This window comes from Bacillus rossius, chromosome 1 (genome assembly GCF_032445375.1).
Source record: "Bacillus rossius redtenbacheri isolate Brsri chromosome 1, Brsri_v3, whole genome shotgun sequence".
NCBI classification, from domain to species: domain Eukaryota; kingdom Metazoa; phylum Arthropoda; class Insecta; order Phasmatodea; family Bacillidae; genus Bacillus; species Bacillus rossius.
This window is the reverse complement of record NC_086330.1, coordinates 312,009,463-312,034,501: the sequence shown is the minus strand read 5'-3', so window position 1 is coordinate 312,034,501 and position 25,039 is coordinate 312,009,463. Positions and strand designations below refer to the sequence as shown.

Here is a 25,039-nt window from a genome sequence, read left to right as displayed (position 1 = left end):
GCTTAGTAAAAATGCCAAAGTAATTAAAAAATCATTTAATATTGTAAAAGAAAGCAAATAGTCCCCACAGCAACCTAAATAACAAAGTTCATTGAATTACACTTATTTCATTACTTCTGTTATGAAATCCTGATGTTCCATTTTGCAACTTACCAAGTTTTATTCCTACAAAACATTTATTTTCAATGAAAATATATTGATACATAAAGAAATGTTAAAATATTTTCATTACCTAAATGCTTCCTATATATTAAAACCACTCTAAATTGGCTGTAGTGATTTGAATGGTGCAGTGCTATTATAACAGGGAAGCTGCTTCAGTTAACTTGTGGGTGACAGCTACAGTACTTACTAGCAAGTCACCTTTAAACACTCAGATGTGCAGTTACCAAACGTGAATGGAAGGCTGTAAAAGCAGTTCACAAACCCACCTAGCCTCTCAACAATTGTCTCCTGAGCTTTCAACTCTTCTTTAGTCAAGCCTGTGAACATAACTCGAGTCGTTTCTGCTGGAGCAACTTGTTTCCTGGAAGCTCTCTGCCCTTTGCCTAGCTTTGTCTGCAACAAATATTCAAAAGTTCATCTTAAACACTTCAGTTCTTAAATAAATTTCACATATTATGTAATTATTTTTCTCTTGCATGCAGATAAAATATTCAAATAAGCAATACATATCAATATACATACAATTAAATTGTGTACCTACAATCTTTTACTACCTACCAATATTGATATTCATAAATCAGAATATCTAGAGAATATCTACAAAATAGTTTGTCTTTAAAACCTAAATCTAAAAATAAGTTATAGTTATGAACAATACATATAATTTCATGAAGCCAGTCCTTTTCATGAAATTTTATTTAATTTTTTTCTTTATTCAGTAAAGTACTTTTTCATTTGAAACTTGTATCTTTAATTTTAGAAGTGTTATTAAATTACTGATGAATAAAATTTGGTACGTCAATTTCTATTTTTCTGTCCAAAAGTAAAGTGTGAGTATTTAAAAGATAAATTGATTTCAATTCACAATTTTGAACAATGATTCAGTAGAATTACAAATCAAAAATTACTGAACTTCACTTTAATGCCATATTTAAAATTTAAGACATTTTAAACCTTTGCCCACCAACAGTCGAGTGACTTTACAGTGGGCATGATACATGAATACCATGAATAGATAACACAATGTAGTCCTTCAAGTACGTGGGCACTGCCTTCCAGTAGCACCAAGAGCAGGCAGACATCACCTGAAGGGAAGCACCGCAACAGGTAGGCATTATCACAATATTGGCCAACATACCCAAGCAGCCCGTACCATATACTTGCCGGGACCACAACAGACACAAACAAACACTAAAATAACAAAAATAGTAAAATAGATAATTACAATTAATACTTAGTAACATAAAAAAAACATTGAATACAAAATTTATATTATATATATATAATATGGATATTAAAAGATTAAAACATGAACAGATTACTAGGTTAATAATTATAAAAATATAGAGACCATTATAAATACTGAACATAAGATTAATATGGATTATTACAAACTAAGATTCAACTTACTCCAATTTAACAGTAGTGTCAGGAGCTAGGAAAGGAATATTGTTATCTTGTTTATTGAAATCGGTAATTATTCCATACATATATTGTTTTTGTTTTTTAAGCTACTTATTAAGGAGTGAAGATGACTATTAAACTGAGGAACTCCAAGCCCTGTATTTTAAATAAGTAATTACATTTAAGCTTAGAACTATAACAATTACAAACGAAAAGATAGTCTAAAATGACTCAGTGTTTAGAAAGCAAAGCTAAAAAAAAGTTGAACATTGTATTTTTGACTTATTAATTTAAGAAGTTTTGTTTTCTATTTTAACACTGGCAGAATTATTAATACTGATCCAAATAACTGAACCATATTTTAATTTAGAGCAAACTAAAACGTAGAGTAATAATGGGAGTCAACATAGGTAGTGTAGAATGTGACGTATTTTATGAAAGGGCTCGGAGTGAACTGGAGATTAAGGGTTAACATGAAGATGAAAACATTATTTGGTGTCTAATATTAATCCATAATCTCTAATAAGATCTGGACATTTAAATGTTATCTAACATGACTAAATACAACTGGTTGGAGCTTTCTTGTGAAAGTTATAATTGAGGATTTTACTTTGTTAAAACTAATCATTTTTATATTTAAAACACAGGTATTAAAAATATAAGTAGTTAAAATAAATTTAAATTTAAGTGGACTATATTCTGGCAAGTTATGAACATAGGCAAGAATCATAAAAACGTGGTTTTCATATCAAAACAAATTTTGGAAATTTTTGTACACTGCAATTTGAGAATAATGTATAGTGCAAGAGATTCTGAGCCAATGAGGTGTTTGTTACGCCTCCGTTAGTTCCTGGTTTAAATTAATTTGCAATTTTAACGTCTTTTTGTAATTTTAACGTCTTTTTGTAATTTTAACGTATTTTTAATTGATTTGGTTTATATTGTATTATATTATATTACATTATAGATATTTTGGTCTTGCCTTAAACACGCCCTGAAATATGGTTAAACACACAACGGACATTAGCGGCTCTGCTGTTTTGTGTTTCCACGAGTGAACACCGCGCGGCGCGCGGAGCGGGCTGACGTCACGAGAGGTGTGAACGAGCCCGCGACTGCGGCTGGCGAGGCAGATGGTGCGAGCGACTGGTCGGGCACACATCGGCTTGCGGGAGCAAGTGTTTTGGGCTGCAGCCATGGAAAGACGTACTGCATTCACCAACGCCTCTAGGAGTGGCCAGCCCGGGCGGTCATTCACAACACTGCATGCAAAAAAGTAAGCCTTGACGCACCTTTCTATAATCAACCAGACATCGGGTTGAGCTTTTGGTGGAACAAAACAGAGCGACTAAAGTGATTATGAACTGCGACGTTACTAGGCTATTTTATTGTTAACTCCACGAACTAAACTTTTTGTGTTTCCTTTGGGGCTGTGCGAACAAACCTGATTTACTGGATGTGAGACTTAACTCTTTTAAGGTGTGGTGCTGGTACTTGGCACGGACTATTGCGTCACAATTTGGGACCAATTTGACGAAGATAATTGGGGACGTGCGAAACAAGTTAAAGACAACTACGTCATCCACGATTACTTTTTCAGAACTATTAGGGCGAATGTATATTTGTTAAATGTTTGCAAAATTAAGCATAAAATGTATATGTATGATTATTTTAATTATAGGATTTTTTAATGCAGGATCGCGATCTGCAGTTAGTGTAAAATGGTATGTAGTAACTGCACCAAGCCCATGCCATGGTGTAAACGCCATGAAATTAAACATCAGCCAGGCAGTGATGCATTTAATTATTTTTTATGCCGTCCTATCCTGCTTAGGGAATCTAGTGTCTGCTGCCTTTACACTTGTTACCCGACTGCGATCTTTGGCTTTAAATCCGAGCACCTCAAGTAAGGCCTCACCAATATTGATCAAACATGACTCAATTAAAACACAACACTTTATTCTATCATATATAGATACAGTTGTTAGAATAAGGGCGAAAAAATTAACCAAAATTCAGACAAATGGTTAAAAAAAAAATGTAAAACAAAAGTGAAATCAATAATAATAAACATAAAGCTTATTATCATAGACTACTCCACACAATAATGTTGACATGATACTTACTGTCACTGTGCACTACGACTCACCGACAGGAGCGACTCCCTGCTGGTGGCTGCACCTGCCTCTACGGGGCTCGACTGGCTGTCTCCTCTGAAGGCTGCTGCTCTGTCTTCGTCCAACACACTGCTGCTGCTACTGCTGGATAGACCACTCTGCTTTCTCTGTCTCGACTGTCTTCCAGGCATGTTCCCCCTCTTTTGTAGAGGTACGTTTATACCACTTACACTCACACTTTCTCCGTCATCCACTACCGCCTCTGCCTGACTCTTCCTTTTATCTGGACTTCCATCTTCCGCTGTTTTCTGTCTCTTTTTACGAATGTTTACATTCTTTTCAATACATTCTTCATGAGCATCGTCATTGTTCTCACACATTACTGTGTGCTCTTTAGTCCTTTTGTTAATGTTACGGCTACCTTTTACTTCAGCACTTGTGCCTGCAGTTGAATTTTCCCTTTTATTTCCACTGTTTCTTGTTTTAACTTTACTTTCTTGCAATGGTTTACTAGCTCTTTCTTTGCTGGATGTGAAACGTTTGCTTGTTAAACTCTTTTCTGTTTCTTCAGTACTATTACTTTTATTTGAATCAATTTCAGTTTTATTTGTTGATAAATTAAACTGTAAATTATTTTCAGCTGTCATTTTATTTTTACTCTCTCGCACCCTTTTTTTATCAGTTTCTTCAGTTATCAGTTCTGCCTTACTTTTTGATCGCTTTCGTGATATGTTTCCTTCATCATTTGTTTTCGTTTGGATTTCAATATTGGAAACATATTCTTTAATGTAGTTATTTTGCATTTTTTCATCAGCAGCTTCTTTAAGAGCCTGTGCAGAACATTTTTCTTTCACCCTACTTTTTTCACACTTTCTGCTTCCTACAAAAACTTTTTCAGTTAAAGCTTCTTCAGTAACAAGTTTCCTACCGAATCTTGTAATTGTTCCCTTCCTCTCTTGCAGTTTTTCATTAGTTCCTTCCGAAGTCACAGTAGTCATAGTAAAACCACCTGCTAAATCATCCCCAGTATCACTGCCACCACTACCAAGGTTGCTTGCTTTAACTAACTCTCTTGAGGACTTTCTTAGAGAACTAACCTTGGTACCTCTGTGTGTGCCTTCCTCTGCCTGTGTTGTAACTCCTTTTCTTTTTAAACTGACCCTTGGAATATTTTTTTTCGTGACCAAATTTTCACTGATAGCTACTTCAGAAGACATACAATTTTCTGATAACTGCTTACGTGAACAAGATGCCCTCCCGTCTTCTTTTTGCTGTGCCAATGGGGAGTTGGTGTTTTGAAAAGTGCTGTCTTGTACTACAGAGCTGTCATTGTCATGCATGTCTACAGCATCTTGTACAACATTTTTAGGTGATTTTGCCCTACAAGTTTGATTCTCAGTTTTCACAGAGGTAGGACTAGCTTTCTCCAACTCTATCATTTTCCATGTCATTTTACGACTCCTTTTTGGTCTGGTGTTCAGATTTTCGATCTGGACAGTCAATGCTTGTGGCAAATGGAGTTTTTTATCTTGTTGTTGGTCTTTCGGAGAGCTCTTAGAATAGCAGCTGTTATTCCTGCTTCTAACACTTTTCTTTCCAACCTTGCATTGCTGTTCAGCAGTTTGAAATGTGACCAACTGAACTTTGTTATTAGTTAAGCTCTCCTGTCTATTTTGAATCACTAACGACTCCCCAACATTATTACTGGTGCTTGCTAAAAGACTACTTCCTTTAACCTGGGAAAGTCTTTTCCCAAAGTAAGATTGATGTTTACCAGGCCAAATTTGTTGGGCACTACAATTTTTAACATTCATGCTATTAGTTAATTCCTTTACACACTCTGATTTATTCCTTTCTTGTGATTGTGATTGTGATTGCAGTTTTTTTGGTGATAATTCACTTGAAATAGTAATATTTCCTTTTATATCTGTCAATTGAACATTCACTTTACAACCTGAAGCAAACAATACTTCACTATGTTCTTTAAAAGATTTTTTATTGGTATAACTTTTCTGCATGCCTACATTTTGTTTTGAACCATACGTTCTAGGTGACTTTTCCCTCAATACTGCTGGCACAGTATCTTCTGTATTTTCATTTTCTCTGCAACCATATGTACCTAGATAATTAATGCTTCCTCCAGAGGTCAACGTTTCTAAATGTTTTATGGCTATCATATTCACTTGAGATGGTTTTTCATACTGTTTGTCTACATTACTCATGTGCCGTTTGGTATAAGACAGAATTGGAGACATTACTGATTCGGTACCAATATTATCATTACAAATATTATCATCACTAGGTTTCAATTCATCATTCTTACAACCAAATTTAGAATCTGTCCCTGAACAATTTTTGAGAAGAACATTAATTTCTTCACATACAATTTTAATTGGAGAATTCATTATATCATTACTACTACATTCAGTATGCACAAAAGAAATATTTTGATGACTAGTATTGCTAACACATGTAGTGTGCATTTCAACATCAACAATACCACCATTACTATAATCACCTTTCTGTGCAACATTTCCTTCTCTTTCAACATGAGAAGAATTCATAACATAATCACTATTACAATTACTAAGCACAGGAGTGCTGTCTTGATGAATCGCTTGTCCAATAGCAACGGCATCACTCACATCACTACCAGCTGGTGTTATAATAGTATCTTGAAGAATAATTTTTCCAGTGTTATTTTCAACATTTAAGACCGGCATTTTTAAACTTGGGGAATCAGCAACACTATTTATTTCATCTGTAAGAGAAAGTGTAGTTTGAGGACTAACTCCATTATACCTAACTAGATCATCGTATACAATGTGGTTAGATTCATTCTTTACAAAAGTTGTGATATCAGATCTTTCGGAGTTATCATTATGAACCAGTATACCCACAGAAACATCACCATTGACTATTTGAGTTGGTTCATCCATTATGTCATCATTTATTTCACATCTATCAGATGCAAATTGATGAACCACCTCATCTTCAGTAACCTGAGTTAGTGCATCAAAAATGTCATTCTGGATGCAAGATCTTTTGGAATCATCTTGATGAACCACCGTACCCATAACAACTTCATCTTTTAAAATCTGAGTTGGTGCATCCTTAGTATTGTTAGCAATTTCATATACTTTAGAAGTACATTGATGAGCCACTATGCCAGCAGAAATCTCACCCTTGACTTTTTGAGTTGGTGAATCCATTATGTCATTATTAATTTTACATCTATCAGGTGTCAATTGATGAATCAACTTATCTTCTATAACCTGAGTTGGTGCATCAAAACTGTCATTTTGAATGTAAGATCTTTTGGAATTGTCTTGATGAACCATCATACCCATCACTAAGTTAGCAGTAACCTCACCCTTGACTTTTTGAGTTGGTGAATCCATTATGTCATCATTTATTTCACATCCTTCAAATGCCAATTGATGAACTACCTCATCTTCTAAAACCTGAGTTTGTGCATCAAAAATGTCAGTCTGGATGTAAGATCTTTTGGAATCATCTTGATGAACCACTGTACCCATAACAACTTCATCTTTCAAAATCTGAGTTGGTGAATCTATTGTATTGTTAGTGATTTCACTTACTTTAGAAGTACGTTGATGAGCCATTAAGCCAGCAGAAATCTCACCCTTGACTATTTGAGTTGGTGACTCCATTATGTCATTATTAATTTTACATCTATCAGATGTCAATTGATGAACCAACTTATCTTCTATAACCTGAGTTGGTGCATCAAAACTGTCATTTTGAATGTAAGATCTTTTGGAATTGTCTTGATGAACCATCATACCCATCACTAAGCTAGCAGAAACCTCACCCTTGACTTTGTGAGTTGGTGAATCCATTATGTCATCATTTATCTCACATCCTTCAAATGCCAATTGATGAACTACCTCATCTTCTAAAACCTGAGTTGGTGCATCAAAAATGTCAGTCTGGATGTAAGATCTTTTGGAATCATCTTGATGAACCACTGTACCCATAACAACTTCATCTTTCAAAATCTGAGTTGGTGCATCCATTCTATTGTTAGTGATTTCACTTACTTTAGGAGTACCTTGATGAGCCACTAAGCCAGCAGAAATCTCACCCTTGACTATTTGAGTTGGTGCATCCATTATGTCATCATTTATTTCACATACTTCAAATGGCATTTGATGAGCTACCTCATCTTCTATAACCTGATTTTGTGCATCAAAAATGTCATTCTGGATGTAAGATCTTTTGGAATCATCTTGATGAACCACCTTACCCATAACAACTTCATCTTTCAAAATCTGAGTTGGTGCATCCATTGTATTGTTAGTGATTTCACATAATTTAGAAGTACCTTGATGAGCCACTAAGAAAGCAGAAATCTTACCCTTGACTATTTGAGTTGGTGCATCCATTATGTCATCTTTTATTTCACATACTTCAAATGGCATTAGATGAACTACCTCATCTTCTGTAACCTGAGTTGGTGCATCAAAAATGTCATTTTGGATGTAAGAACTTTTGGAATCATCTTGATGAACCACCGTACACATAGCAACTTCACCTTTCAAATTCTGATTTGGTGCATCTATTATATTATTACCGGTTTCACATACTTTAGAAGTATCTTGATGAACTACTAAGCCGACAGAAACTTCATGAGTGGCCATTTGAGTTGGTGCATCCATTATGTTGTCATTCATTTCACACTGATCAGAAGAAATTTGATGAACTACCTCATTTTCTGTAACCTGATTTGGTACATTAATTATGTTATTTCTTTTGCAAGATCTTTTTGAATTATCTTGATGAATCACTGTACCCATTACTACTTCATCTTTCACAACAGGAGTTGATGCTTCTATCGTGAGTTCAGGAATTACTGAGCTATCAGAAGAAGCATAACGAACCACTTCACTAACAGGAATCTCACCTTCCAAGACTTGAGTTGGTGCATCAAATATGTCATCAAGGTTTTGAGATTTATTAAAAGTATCTCCATGGACATTTACACCAAAAATAACCTCACCTTTTGTAACTCGAGTTGATGCATCCCTTGTATCATGAGTTATTTCATAACTATTATATACATCTTGATGACCTATCTCATTTCCCATAACCCCAGTAGATGCATCAGTAAATTCATTTTTGATGTTGATACAATCACCAGAAATGTCTTGATGCACCACTTTACCCTCTGGAAAATCATTTTTTAAAACCTGTGTTGGTTCATCCATTACGTTGTTTGTGATTTTACATGTAATATTATCATTGAAGATCTTATCTTGTAAAACTTGAGTTGCTTCATTACTAATGTCATTCCAGCCATTAAATTTAAAAGATTTATTTTTATGAGCTAATCTCCTAGAAAAATCCTCATTCACAACTTGAGTTTGTGAATCAATTATGTCATTAGTTATATTGCATCTATTATTAATATCTTGATGGTCTACTGTACCAACATTAACTTTCTGGACCTGAGTTGATGCATCTATTAAGGAAGTAGTGTTTTCACAACTATTTGAAACATCTAGATGAGTCACTGGAACTTGAGTTGTGTCAGAGTTTTCACATCTGACAGAAATTTGTTGAATATTCCCTTTTTCATTTAATAATTCATCATTCAAGGTTTCTGTTTGAACATTGTGTGTACCATTGACATCAACGCCTTTGAGAACCACTTTATCATGATTTAAAATCTGAGTTGGAGCATTCATTATATCACAGGCAATGTAACATCTATTAGAAGATTCTTTATGAACCAATTCATTACCAACCACTTTATCAATTACATTTTGAGAGTGAGTAGCAAGTGAATTACCAGAACTGTCCTTCAGAGAAACAGTTTTTTCATTATCTACATTTTGTGTACTCAGTGATGCCATACAAGTACCCTCTTGAGCATGGCTTATCTGTAAGAGGGTCTCTTGATGAGCCACTATTTTTACATCAGAGCCATCAGATCCTGGAGTTTTGTTATTTGATCTTTTATTGTGGGGAATTCTTTGCTCATTAATTGCTTCCAAAGTTCCTTGAAGTGATGCAGAACTCGCAGAATAACTGTGAATCACTGGCTCTGCAGAACTATTGCTGCGCAGGGCCACACATTCCACTGGCTGAGTCACAGTTCTTTGAACACAGGCATCATGAACATCAATTTTATTACTAACCAACTTACATTCCTCTTCTTTTCCACTCATTATTACATTTTGTGTTTTTTCAATTAAAATATTTTCTGGATCTGTTTCGTCACCTGAACAGTCACTTTCCTGGATCACAGCACACCGCAATTGTTTTTCTTCTACCGTTCCTTCCACAGTACATGCAATTTCTTCACGGGATTCTTCTAGCACTAGATTGTCAAAAATATCTGAATCATCTTCAAGCAAAGACCTGTCTTTAATGTTTTTGTTAACTGCCAAAAGATCACTTGATGGTCTGACCATATCTGCTACAGACTCTTGTGTTTCCATGTAAAATATTGCATCATCATCATCATCATCATCATCATCATCATCATCATCATCATCATCATCATCATCATCATCAGCAGCAGCAGCAGCAGCAGCAGCAGCAGCAGCAGCAGCATCTGTGCCACCACCATCCTGGCAATGTGTTTTCAAATCAAAGATATTAGTGCCCTCAGCATCCTCATTAACATCTTCACAGTGTTTGCCAGTGACGGTGTTGGCAGAACTGTCTCCCTCCACGTCTGTCTCACTGTCGTCACTCAGCTCCGCCTTCTTGACAGATGTATTCAAACACTCCACATCCTTTTCTCCTGAAAAACAAAAATGATAATAAAAATTAATGCATAAAATATATTTAAAAATGTAAAATATTTACTAGACATAAACAAAGAGAATATAAAAGTAATCAATACAAATATCAAAGTATGTATGTGCAATACAAATTTAGATAAGTATGGCACCTATGGTCGGTACATGATCTAAGTTTTTCCCAAAAATGATGTATTTTTAGACCCTTATACAGTAAAGTCTAAATGTAAATTATATTAAACTTTTGGCACAAAACTGTATATTCATGCAGGGAACCTACTTAGTAAAAGTTTATTGATTATCTATGTCAAATTTAAACTGATGGCCACTTAAATCAGTTTTTTTCTAATGACATAAAATAGGATAGTTCAAGTTAACAAGAGTTTTGTGTTTGTAGCAATATATGTAACAGTTCAGCTTGCTCGATGCATGCACAGATAGTAAGGGTTCCTTTGCAATGTTTTTTTTATAAAAATACAACCTCTGATTGTGAAGCCATTCAGTTACCTGCTATTCAATTCAATAGTTGAAGATATAGTTTGTTCGGAATTATATTTTGAGTTATAGGTATCAGTCATTCAGAAAGTGATTAAAATTAAATCATTAAGTTTGGTGTAAGTTTAGAAATACTTTTTTTTTTACCAGATTATAAACTGCAGGGTTCAAAGTACTTCAATATTAAGTATTAATAGTCCTCCAAGTTGTAACATCTTATGAGTGAACTAGCCTTATAGTGTGTAACGTTGCAGTCCCTCTGTGCCATGATAATTATATGCCATCTGTCTCAATTCATGCAGAATGGATTATTGTAATTTTGTTAAATTGTAGCCAGTGTATTTTGACAAGTAACAATTTGTTTTGATTTATGAGTATGTTTTAGGTATTTTGTCATTGAAGGGCATTATTTATTTTGATTTTATAATAACATCTTAAAATAATGATACTTTACATTAGCTTGTTTGCTTGGTGAGTACCTACATAAATAAATAGAATTTTAAACCCTATATTTTATTTAAATTTTACAATATTTTGGTAAAATCTTATAATTAAATAATTTCTGGGTCATTGTTAAACTTCTATCATTTTCTACAATGCATCAATTTGGTGAGATAAAGTGGCATGTGTTTGTGCAATTGTGAAGTTACTTGATTATGAGTACAATGTATGAATGGGTCGATGATTGTTAGCCAGTCAGATTCAAGTGTGTAGTTCAGTAATATGCTTGTATAGAAATTTACATAATTCTCTCTGAAAAAAAAAAAAAAAAAAAAAAAACAACAATTTAATGATTGGGAGAGAAAGCAAGGTGCATAGGAACTGCCCCACCATGAAATGTCATGTAGGGGCAAAGTATAAGTTTTGTCCCACCATGAAATCACCAATTTGGAATTTTTTTTACCATACAAACTGATGAGATAAAGGTAACTGGTGTTTGTCCTAATTTGGTAAAACTTCCTATTGTGAGATAAACAGTAAGGTTTTGTTTTAGTGCCAGTAAAAGTTTAGAGCATAATTAAGGTAAGACAGAAATTATGAATTTATATTTTAATTCTGAATCACACAAAAAGAAACAAAGAAAGGGATTGTAAAATTCAGAAATGAAAAACGTTATATGGGCAACTGAATAATTGACTTAGCTGAAGTCCAGACGTACTTGACAAAGTTCCACAAAAAAACCTGTATTTCGAGATGCTCAAGTATTATTTGATAAAATATAGTGCACAAGAAACCCATTTAAGATCTCACTATACGCCAAGGATACATTTGGGAAAGGAATATTATGTCGATTTGGGCACAATATAAACTTTTTTTTTACTCAAGGACCTAACTAGGTGTTTCCAACATTCTGACTTTATTTAATTTTTTCATAGAACAATTTTTTTTATTTGGATTTTTTGGTATACACTTGGCCCAATTATTCCTCACTTTCATGTATCCGAAGCACTCTCTTCCCACCCAGTGTCCGCAGCGAGGACCGATAATATACACCCCTTATCGTTCTCTGGGTGTAGCAATATGCAGCCACCCTTCGGTGAGATGTCCTCTAAAGCACACTCAAGAGTGGTAAACATGTTGCATTACGAGATGGTTCATGTCAGATCACCTGTAAGTCAGCCTTCTCCCCAAGCTACGTACACTCTGGAAAATGGTTGACAACAAAATACATAGCACACTTCCACAACATGTGCACTGTGTGTACCCCTTTAGTGCTGCCTATTACTGGTCCTACTCTTTAAATCAGGCCAACATTTTCCGTGCACTCATACTGTGGTTAATAAAATAAGCAGAGTACAAATCAAATTGCACATTGAAGTGCTGACATAAAGGATATACGAGGGGGAGACAAAAAAAATTGATTTTTGTCATAAAAAAATTACTTATTACCTTTTTTACAAAATTCCTTCAGTCACCTTCAAAGTACTCTCCATTAGATGTGACACACTTGTCAAGTCTTTTTTTCACAATGTTTGAAGCACCTCTGGAACTCTTCAACTTTTATATCCTCCAGTACCCTTTGCGAAGCTGTTTTTATCACCTCCACATCATCAAAACGCTTTCCCTTCATTCTCAGGAACAGTAAAAAGTCGCACGGGGCTATGTCTGTCTAATACAAAGTGTTAGAAATGACAGACCATCCCTGAGAGGCCAAATAATGGTTCACTTGTAAGGCCATGTGTGCGAGGACGTTGTTGGGATGAAGGAACCAATCACCTGATCGCCAAATTCCTAGATGAGATGTTTCCTCTGCATATCTCTCGCAAACGTCTTAAAACTTCCAAATAAAAGTGATGTTTAACAGTCTGGCCAGGAGGAACAAATTCCCGGGGCACAATTCCACGAACATAAAAAAAGAACATGATCATCAGCGTAACATTCGACCACACTTTTCTTGCTTTTTTTGGTCTGGGGGAGCTGGGAGTCTTCCACTGGCTTGACGCTTGCTTGGTTTCTGGGTCATACCAGTAACACCAACTCTCATCACCTGTAATGACTTTGGTCAAAAAGTTTGGATCCCTTCTATCTTTTATTTCAAATCCTGGCTCCAATTCAATCAAATGTTTTTTTTTATTCTGTTTGAGAAGGCGAGGAACAAATTTAGCGGCAACACGTCTCATTTGAAAATAATCAGTCAAAATCCGCTGGCATGAGCATGGCCGTCTCTTCTGAAATTTTGTCTATCGTGAAACGAAACGACGATCCTCGTTGATTTTATGGCGGATTTTTTCAACGTTTTCATCATTTCGAGATGTTGAAGGGCGCCCAGAACGAGCATGGTCTTCAACACTCATCCCACCACGTTTAAAGCACCCAAACCTCTCAAAAACTTATGTGCGGCTCATAGCATCCTCCTTGAAAGCCTGTTGAAGCATTTGGTAGGCTTCCGTTACCGATTTTTCAAGCAGAAAACAAAATTTCAAACACACTCTTTGTTCTTTTAAATCTGCTATAACAACTTCGCAGGCAGAACACAAGAACAGTAAGAGAAAAAAATACTACGAATAAACATTAACCTACAAACTGACACAAACTGAACAGCTGTTTCGTCAAGGTATCTACTAACCCCATCAAGCGGAAGAACTCTCTACTACGTCTACGAATGGCAGTGCGCTCTCAGTCCAGTTTTTTTGGGTCCCCCCTTGTATAAATTAATTTGGTAACCCAATCTATATTTATCTGGAAAACTTCACAAACGAGTACCCGAGTGTTAAAAATCCAACTACTTAAAACTATCACAAAATATTCTGGAAAGAAGACATTTACATTAAAAAAAAAATTCCAAAATATATGATTTACTTTGACTAGAAATTGAAACAGCATGGATTTACATAAGCACCAAGATAGCATCATTAGCTTATCTGATGCAAACATGGGACTGATCTCAAATATAACCATAAATTCTTACAAATAAAATAACATTTGCTAAAAAGCAATTTTTACGAAAAAGCTTCGTACCAAGTAAATATAAGAAAAATCTATAACTTTTTATTTTTCTTTTACTAAAGTATTAGAATGCACCATTTAAAATACACATGCTTAAAATACTGACTACAGGATTATTTTTAATATATATAATATATTATAAATAACTGTGAATAAATACTGGCATTTACAAAACCTAGAATATATAATGCCATAAATATAAACATATTTGTTTTAAAAATAAATTAATAATCACTCTGGTATTTTTCACCATCAAATAAACATTTCAAGGTCTCCAATTCGGATATGACCTAGACTTTCCCAACTGCAATTTAAACTATAAAATGTCCATGCCAAATACTTTACGTAAACATTACGGCTTTCAACGATTCTAAAAACTGTTGCAGTTCATTTTCCTTTAAACTTGTATAAAATATATGCATAAGAAATTAGCCTAAAAACATATTCTGTGTATGAACTAAAAAAATTGGTAATTTCAATTAACTGCAGAACTTTTCCTTCATAACATCATCAAAATTTGCTGGAAAAAAAAATGTGGTAGAAACAGTCTAAAAACTCTAACTCCAAAATTACGTAGGCCATAATGGATGTTCTGTGGTACCTCCCATTACCAACATGCCATCAGCTGGGTTAAATTGGACACACTACTGGTAATTAAATATTGTTAAACTGAGTCCAGCAGTCCTTGACTGTTGATAGGCATGTAACAAATGCACTTGCATGCAACTAAATCAACTCACCCTTCCAGTGTGCACAAAAAAGTGTAAATTATATAAATGACTTTTCCGATTTTCACAAAACATTTTATTTTTGAAATCCTAATGTTTTGACTTTATAATGACACCATTGTCATGAACATTTCTTCAGAATATTTATTTATAATGCATTTTGAATAAAAATGCAAGAAAAATGCAGAATTATGAAGAAAAAAAAATTGGGGATATTTAAAATAAAATTACAACAAAACATTCAAACAAAACAAACAAAACTTTTTTGATCAATACTTAGTATTACCTTCCCTTGCCGGCATGCGGTTCCTCATAGACCTTATTAAGGTTTTCACAAAGTCTTGGGGGATCCCACCCCACTCCTTCTCCAGCACAATCTTGAGCTCGTTGATGTCAGATGGAGCCGGATATCTGGCTCGGACCCTCCGTTTAAGTTCGTCCCATAAATGCTCAATCGGATTCAAGTCGGGACTAAGGGTTACCCACTCCATTGTCTCGAGACCAACCTTCTGCATTAATTGCCGAGTGATACGTGCTGTATGATACCGGGCATTGTCATGCATCAACATGGAGTCTTCCCCTATATATCCTGCATAGGGCACAACATGATCCAGGAGAATTTCCTTGATGTATCGTTCAGCAGTCAGACCCCTCCTTCTGGCCTCCACCAGGTATGAAAACAAGATCTGTTTTTCCCTCAAAGGATATGCCAGCCCACATCATGCATGAACCGTCGCCATACTAGACTGTTTCAGCAAAACATTACCGTGAAAACTGCCCTCCTAGACGCCGGTAAACACAGCCTCTCATATTACTACCATGGAGACACATTCTGCTCCTGTCAGTAAACAGGACGGACCGCTATTGCTGGATTCTCCAATTGACGTGTTCCCGAGCAAATTCGAGTTGTGCTTGGTGGTGACATGCAGTCAATTTTGGGCCTCTAGTGGGCCGTCTTGGAGTGAGGTTCGTTTTTTTCAAGCGTCTTCTGACTGTTTATTGACTAACAGCTACTCCTCAAACTTGTCTCAGCTCCTGTTGCCCATCAACACCCGTGAGATGGCGATTTCGTAGTGAAGTTCAGAAGATAAAGAGATTGTCCCTCTCAGATGTGTATCGGTGCCGGCTGGTATGTGGTCTCCGAGTGAAGGAACCAGTTTCCTGAAAAGTTGTGAATACTCTTGAGACAGCAAATGGACTCAGGTCTGTTGATGAGAAACTTCTTGTTGACTGCTTGCAACAAAGCAACAACTTGTGAGGCTTCTTCTGGTGTAGTATACATGGTTTTGCCAAAACAATGAATCAAACTTGCATAGATGTGTTCAAGTCAACATCTGATAAGCGAATGATGAGAAATATCAGTCAAATATGCATTATATAGGCGATTGCGGCATGCAACTCGTGGTTACAGACAGAGCGCATTTTGCTACGCTCTACATTCAGATCACGTTAATTTGAAAAAAATATTGTACAGATTTTAATGATAAGGGAGTCCTTCTAAAGATAAAAGAGTACAGACTTCAAAGTTTGTGGGCCGACTCCAGGTTAGATAAGGTTGAAAAGAATTGACTTACAGTCTAGTAGTTATGTTCATATGTAGGCTGATGGTAGAGGCCTTTTGGTAGCCATAGTCGCAGGTCAAGTTCACAAAGCAAGGAAGATAAAGAGTCGTAACTCCATGCTATTACTAAAGCTCTTATTTTCTTTGGAAATCAGCAACCTAACAACCTAAAAGTCGTTAACTTTTTGAAAGTAAATGTTGGTTACCCTGATTTTTTTTGGTCGTTTGTTGCTGGGAATATTCACCATACATGTTTCAGATTAGCTATTATCCAATATAAAACAACTAAAACACTATGTTGAAGTACTTTATGTTTTGTTTCAATACTTAAAAACTGCTCAGCCCCAAAGTATGAGTGTTTAAAATCATAGTTCAGTTTCAATTGTAAAAAAAAAAACACACACTGCACACGCCTGCACATGTGCACATGGGCGCCATGCTTATTTCATTGCAATCAAGATAATTAAAATTTGTGAAATTGTTTTCCAAAGTACAATAGTTTGCATTTATACTCAATATGCCACTCCATGAATACACTATTGACTATTCTATACAATCATTACTAATAATGTCTGTAAAATTGCTTTTTTATTTAAGTCATTATGTTTAAGAAATTTCTATGTTTCTTTTTATTTAAAAAAACTTAGTTTTTGATGGCATTTCTCAACTGCACAGTTTTTTTAGTGGCCATATTCCACCTATTCAATTGCGCACCCCAGGTCGAGCTTCGCCCAATATTTTGCGGTACACAGCCCAGTCAGCGGTCAGCTGCTCACTCCCCTTCTGTGCACAGTCTCGTCAGTAAACTTTCAAAGTTACACACCAGCGCTCCGGATGGTAGGCGGATGAAACAGAATCGATAGACCTCCAATATCGTCCTCAGTTGGGAAAGTTACCAAACTTCTAAACAAGGGATTTACGTACAAATCAAATAAAATATTAAAATAATAGTAAATAATAATAAACAAAAAAAATTAATGTAATACAAGTGGCAGTATTAATTAAAACCTTTTTATCTTAGCAAAATTTATAAAATGAATTTTAATTGAAAATACCTAAGTGAATATTAAATAACAAAAATAAAATATTTTTCAAACCACACTAAAATATGATGGGGCATGGAAAGGCCACACACCTCCCCATTTCCTACGTTCCCTGTGTGTTGCCTGCTATCTCTCTCCCTCTCTCCCCCTGGGCCTACACTAAGCACACCTATGCCTAAACTGCGACTCCCCCCTCCACCACCCTCCATTTCTTAAGATATGCTCTGGTCTTGCAGTGCGAAGCACCTGTATGACCAGCACATTCTGTTGGCCAAAGATGGTACTACATAATTTGCCCTGCCCTATGCTTGCTTTCGCATATTCTATGCCATTTCCCGTCCCCTTTGGCAACAAAATTCAGACCCCCTACGAGACTATTCCGTGCTACATGAACCATCTTTAGGCCTTCTGGCCAACTACAAAACTTTCTTCCAACTCTAGGAGGGCCTTTAACTATGTTTGTTTTCCACCCTCCTGAGCAGTCCAGTAGTGGTGACCATAGGTGACTGATTAACCTCGTTGTTTGTTTCCCAGCCAGAACTAGAATTGATCTTACTCAAGGCATGTAGTACAATCAGTGGGGAAATTATGTATTTCTTTTTTTTCTCTCTCTCTTTTTTCTTTTACCACTTTGAGGACAATGTAGAGCCGTAGTTTTTTCTTTTAGTTTGTCTTCACCTTTTTGGATTTTCCACATCAAGATCTCTTGCATTTTTCTATTTTCCAGATCAAGCTCGCCACGTCATAGCTACTTCTCCCTACCATAGCGTTGGTTCAGGTGCCTTGCACAAGGATAGTCTCAACACTATACTTCCTGAAACTGCTGAGTTTCCTTTAAACTGCAGATTCCTGGCATTTTGTGGTGATGCCTGCTAGCCTGTGCCCTTTGAGCCATTTCCCACCCACCCTGCAGCTGGCATGGGGGAGATAAGTCATAACACAGAACTATAATTTATAGAAATTTTTTTTTAACTGAACGTGTTCTACTTTTGGAACACTGCTAAAGAACTGACAAATTTAATTTTTCAAAACAAATGCCACAAGACTCTCACGACAAGTCTGTCTATGTTTATTTCAGAAATTGAAGGACAGTACACGTTACCTATTTTTTTCTAAAATATTATCTATCTGCTCCAAAGTTATTGGTATAAACATGTTAATTTAAAATCAATAAATTCTGTGAGCCAACCAGTTTTTATAGTAATTAAGATTTTTTAATAAGGAAATAATTTCCTTTAGAATATTAAGTTACTATTGCTTCTAATAAGTTCTACATATCTGCATAACCTATCTCAACAAATGTTTGATCTACATAACTATGAATCTTACTTATTAAAAAGTGGGAGTGAAACCTGAGAACTGTCTTTCATTCCTTAAATATGTAATTTCCCCTTAAATTATTGTTCTCATAGTTAAGTCTGGACTTACAACTTAACAGACATGATGCTATAGTAGTTTGTAAGCCTTATTTTTTGATTACTCTTTTCATTCTTGAACATTCTACTTTTTACATTCTTGTACTTTCTTTTTTTTCTACAAGTTTGTGAGTAAGCTTCATCTTATAAAAAACCTGAGACTTAAACTATATCTTTCTTTTGTGTGTAAAATCATGTGCAAGTCACTTACGAACTCTATTCCACCTCGACATATTTTGATAACACTGATATCTCTGTCATAATCTGAAAGTGCACATGGCCATTTCACAAGATATGAGCCTCAATGTTAAAATATTAAGTAAACAGTTCCTACAGTTCATACAAAACCAGTGGTCTTTGAAAGATTCCATTCTTAACAAACCCCAGAGATATATTCTGTGTGAAAATATTACATACTTAATTGATGATCCAAAAATAATCTGATATATTTGACAGTGAGACAAAGAATTTTTGAGAAAGATAGTTGTGTCGCAAGTATGTCCCGCTATTATTCCACATTATCAGTAATGCATTCATGGTATTGAAAACAAATATGATAGATAATTTAAGTAAAGTTCCGGATATGTTGCTTTAAATTGTTGTGGTTGCTGGGCACTGCCAACAGCTGCTTTTTTTTTCCTTTGGTGTGGACTTGTACCCCTGAATGGTTCTACACCCGTGGAACACCTGTGTGCTGCGGGTAGCCAATCTTCTAGGAAAGTTATCGCCGCTGGTTTTACATGCCTCTGCTGAAGCAGTGGAGTGGTGGAGGTGACCATGTGACCGTTCACGTGACTACCACCCCTCCTTTCATCACCACCGAAGTAGGAGTAACTCGGCGATTTGAGAAAGAAGGGGAAGCACAGAGAGTGAGGGAGGAAGGAGCACGAAGCACACCTCCACAATCATTGTCCTACTGCCGCCCAGCCAGACCACCAGGAACGTCACTATGCCCGAGCACGCATCGAACATCGAAAGTGGACTTAGCCTGCAGGCGTACTGGTGGAAGAGAAGACTCAATAAGCGAGCCTGGACAGGATGCCCTACGAACTCTACGGTGAGTATCCGGCCAGTTTTCACCCACAGACTCAAGGAGTTTCATTTAAAGTTGGTAGAGGTTTATCGGGTAAAATATTCAAGTTTGAGGCGTTGTACACGCAGTCTAAATGTTTGGGGATAGTTGTAATGTTGTAAATAGTTGGTTCAGTTAAACATCATTTTTGTCCTCGAGTCATTTTAACATTTGTTTGCCTCAGATATTTTATTCTTAAAATATTACTAACTTGGCTTAGTCTCAATTAATGTATGCAAGTTTTCTATTCATTCCAGTCTTGCTATTGTAAACATTGGAGACAATAATTATTTTTAACATAATTACGCACTTTGTTTATATTTCAGAATGATAAGATTTCACTATATATTGAAGTTGATATACGACTTGTTAGTAATAATCAAAATGTGTTTCTTGATATGCACATGCTGTGCGCGTCCTTGAGCAATTCAAGAAACAAAGAACATGTGCATAATACCAATAGAGTGCTCGAGATTTATCTATTTGTCTTTGTTAACCATATATTCACAGATAATAATATGTGTGATTCTCACAAGCCATTTCTTTGTTTTCGCTCAAACACGACTCTTTCTTGTTTCCCCTCCTGGGGGGACAAAATTATTACATGAACTTCAGGTGTATTTTTTTATGTAAAAGGGTATTGCCTTTGTTTAGCGTTAAATATTACACTACAATTGAAGTTTTAAATGTTAAATATTAGTCTCACTGAATGTTACGTTATTTTTCTGGTGATAATGTATTACTGTGTACTGCACATTCTAACACAGAGTGTAGGTATTCACACTGATGAGTCTATGACAAGGACTCGTTACATATATATGTATGTACACATATAAGGATTGTACACATAAGTCAGTACAATATGAATATATAAATATGCTTATATATTTTATACACTCTAACACAATATTGAAACAAAACTGACTCTGTGGACCATGTGAAGAAATTTAAAGAAGCAATGAAATCTAACCAAAAAAAAACTATAAATTAGTAGTATCTAAAGAGAGTAAGGAAAAGACATGATAAGAGATGCTAGAAAACATTACTTAGTTACAGAAATGAAGAAGTGATAGAATATGTCACAGATTATGTGAAGAAAGAATGAAAAATGTTATTGACAGGCTCAGCAAAGGTAACTTTGACCACATGTCCTACTGGTTAATACAGATGTCCTCAGAGATTTGGAAAAGTAGTGTAAAAGTTAGATTTTAAAAAAATCACTTCCAAATTTTTGTAGTAAAAAAATTTACTTGAAATATGTGAGCCTGAAACATCTGAGAAACTTTTGCAAATACAGTAAACTCTCGATTATCCGGGCCTGGATTATCCGGTTTTCGGGTTATCCGTGCTTGATTTTTTTATGAAGTTGTAAAAAAAATGACGGCGTGTAGCTACGCCGCGACTGCGCTGCGCTTTTTTTTTTTTTTTTTTTTCATTTACTGCTGTGTCTGACCCTTCAGACCCTCATTCCCTGCCACCTTCACCCGTCAATTTGTCACACTTTAAACCAAAAAGGAATGCCTTGACTGCTGCTTCCGGCTCAAATCCCCCCCCCCCCCCTTTCATTTTCTTTTCAAGCGTTCTTTTCACAGCGCCCCGCCACGCTAAAAAAAAAAAAAAGTCCCTCTACCTCTTTTACCTTCCCACACTCCTGACGGCTGGAAGAGGCATTTTTCACCCAGTTATTTACATCAGTTTGTTCTCCCAGGCACCTTTGTTTTTGTAATCATGTCTGGTAAAAGGAAACGTAAAGTGCTGACAATAGCAGAAAAGTTAGAAGTTGTGGACAGGTTAAAGAAAGGAGAAACTGCCGCGAAATTAGCACAGGAATATGAAATTGGAATCCAAACCGTGCGAGACATTAATAAAAGTGAAGAAAAACTTTTGCAGTTTGCTAGTATATCAGTGTGGCAGGGCCTTCTAAACGTAAAAGCATGAAAACATCTACCCGCAGATGTTGACAATGCTGTGTTTGTTTGGTTAAGGTCGTAAAAGGGTGGAGGGAGATGCTGAGTTGGGACTGCCGCTGCTCTCCCTCCCGTAGCAATAAAGGGGGCAGGAGAAGGATGGCGGCAACACAGTGCCAGTATTGTTTACGGTCCAATAAGCTGGGACACGGTATACAAAGCCTTTGCTTGTACTCATAGAATTCTACTGAAGAGACACTCTTTTGCCAGTAAATACACCATTTTTAAGTGGTGAAACGGATTATCCGGGGTTTTTTATGGGCATTCAATTATCCGGGCATCGGAAGGTCCCAATTAACACGGATAATCGAGAGTTTACTGTATTTAAAAAATGCAACAGTAACTTATCTAATGTTCATAAAAATGAAGTGATTATTTTTATACATGTGATGATATAAGTCATCAGGCTCCCAGAATAAGAAGTTAAGACTGAGAAAGACAAGAAACAAAAAATAGAAAAAGTGAGTCAAAATATTATACGGTTTTGATAGTGGGAGAAGCCTACGAGGAAATCAAAAATAAACCAGTCTTTCTACATTGTATGCTGATGGCACTGGTCAAACCCATTAAAAACCTCTGTCACATCCATGACATCGAAAAGTGGCATGAAACTAATAAAAAATATATTTTTTTTAGAAATTCGTACACTACATAGTACATAAATTTAGTGATGGAAAATAAATGAAAATGCAAAACACAATGAATTCACAGAGTTTGATGAATCTTTCAAAAACTGCATAAGTGTAAGTACTCGTAAGTACTAAAAGTGTCACGCCCATAACTCGGTCGTTTAAAGCAGTAATAGCTGATAAAAAATATAGTATTTTGAAATGTTTATTAAATGCTTAAAATAAAACTTATATATATAAAATATTCTGGGTTAATTTATACTATAAAAGTTGTCATACCCAATAACAATGGAATGGCCCATTTACAGAATTAAAAAATTTACAGACTAGCTTAAATATATTAGTAAATAACTGTGCTATTAATGGAAAACTTTATGCAGCTTGTATGTCAAACTACAGGATAGCCAAAGATATTTTAACATAAATCTGAGGTTGACTAAAGTTATCTATTATATATAAACAAATACAAATTATTTTTTTACTCCAACTAACCATAATAACAGCAAACTGTACTCACCACACACTGTTGTATCCATTGTTGAATCTTTGACATCAATTTTTAAATACTGTCCATGAACATTACCAAAATAAAGATTTGTCCCAGTGTCAAGATTATAACGCACTTGAGGCTCCAAAACCATCTGTGAAAAGGAATTGCTGATTAAATGTATTGAAAACAAATTTGTAATACAATTATCTTCCAGTTATTTTGAATTATCCAATTTCAAAAAGCTTAATTAATGTGTTACTCAAGAGCTTTTTTTGCCATGGGTTTGTTCACTTCGATTGAGATGATTGAATACTGTACCTACTGAGTGAGACATCCATGAACTGCACACACTGTCGTGGACTGAACATTATCAGCAACATGTCTAATACACACTCTGTGGTGGACTGGACATTATCAGCAACATGGCTAATTCAAACAGCTGAAGATGTGCATTGCAATGGAACATTATCAAAACAACATTCTCTTCCATATAATTTTCCTTTTTAATTTTAGTTACTATCATTTGGGCCCCTAATATTATTTTTAATACCAACAATTTAACCTGAAGTAAAGTTTTATCTAATATTAAGTTGAAATTCATTGGGCTCTTCATTAATGAATTTAAAGGATTCCACTGCAAAATGAACACTTTTGAAAACTTTACTTAGGATTATTCTTTCTGTATACTTTTTTTTAATTTACCACTACTTCACATAAAAATTATAAAATATAGCCAATTAAACAAAAAATAGTAGCTGATTCCAGGAAGAACTAATGAAAACTCATGTGACCTAGCAGCATGTATAGAAGCCAATCACTAGATTAAACTACGTGTACATAAGGGTGACTAAAATTGTTCATGCTAAGTAGCACACTGTGACTTAAATACACAAAGATTTACGTAATCACTGTTTTTTATAGGGTAGCAAATAAAAAAGTAATGACTTATTACTTCATTCCTTCCTTTTTAATATTGACTTCCAAACACAATATATTACATGAAAATATAAAAATCATGCACGGAGAGATGTACATTATGGTATCAGATGTTTGTTAGATCAATGTCACTTCATTAAAATATTGTTATATTCAAGACTTTATTTCATGACAGAAACACATCAATAAAAAATCTAAACTGCAAACATACTGAGCCAATACATCCTCTACAGTTCAGAAAAACAAGTGTATGTTGTTGCCACTCGTATACCTACCTGCCATCTAAACAGCTGAGTTTGCGGTTTTAGCAGAAAAGCAAAAGATAATATATCAAGTTAGATATTAAAACTTTTACCCAACATGGAAGCAGGTATGCTAGTAGAAAATAGGTTGAAAACTGCCAAGGAATTGATCGCCTGGTGCCACCTAAAGAAACAATTCCAGCAATTTTCTGGAATAATTCTGGAAAACCACTGGAAACTAAAATCAGGAAAGGCCAGGCAACAATTCACACTAGGTCCCCTGGAACGTGATTTCAGTGTTACCACCGCACCAGCTTTCTTCTTTCTTAGTACCTGTCAGTGTGTTGCATTCAAAACTGAGAAACCCCAGATGCTGCTGTTTCTTAGTTCAAAGAACACATTCATGTTCACTCTTGGCCATGGAACAAGGCACATGCAACTGACTGACTAGCTGAGAATGGGGCCCAATGGACATGTTGGAGTGAACTCTGCAATCTATAAGTTCTATGGTGTGTGACGTAGCGAGCAGCCAGGTGGTCAGCAGTCGGGAGCGGG

The 25,039-nt window shown here is 35.5% G+C and overlaps 1 protein-coding gene across 1 annotated transcript in view; it reads right to left on the bottom strand.

Annotated features, from left to right (window-relative positions):
• The window catches only part of LOC134527910 (uncharacterized), a 60,820-nt gene that overhangs the window by 15,336 nt on the left and 20,445 nt on the right, over window positions 1-25,039 (bottom strand). Inside the window, exons 4-6 of the mRNA XM_063360941.1 lie at window positions 23,334-23,457; window positions 3,719-10,461; window positions 432-558 (exon numbers count right to left, since the gene is read on the bottom strand). Of these exons, the coding sequence (XP_063217011.1) occupies window positions 432-558; window positions 3,719-10,461; window positions 23,334-23,457 (6,994 nt within the window). The remainder of the gene's footprint in view (window positions 1-431; window positions 559-3,718; window positions 10,462-23,333; window positions 23,458-25,039) is intronic.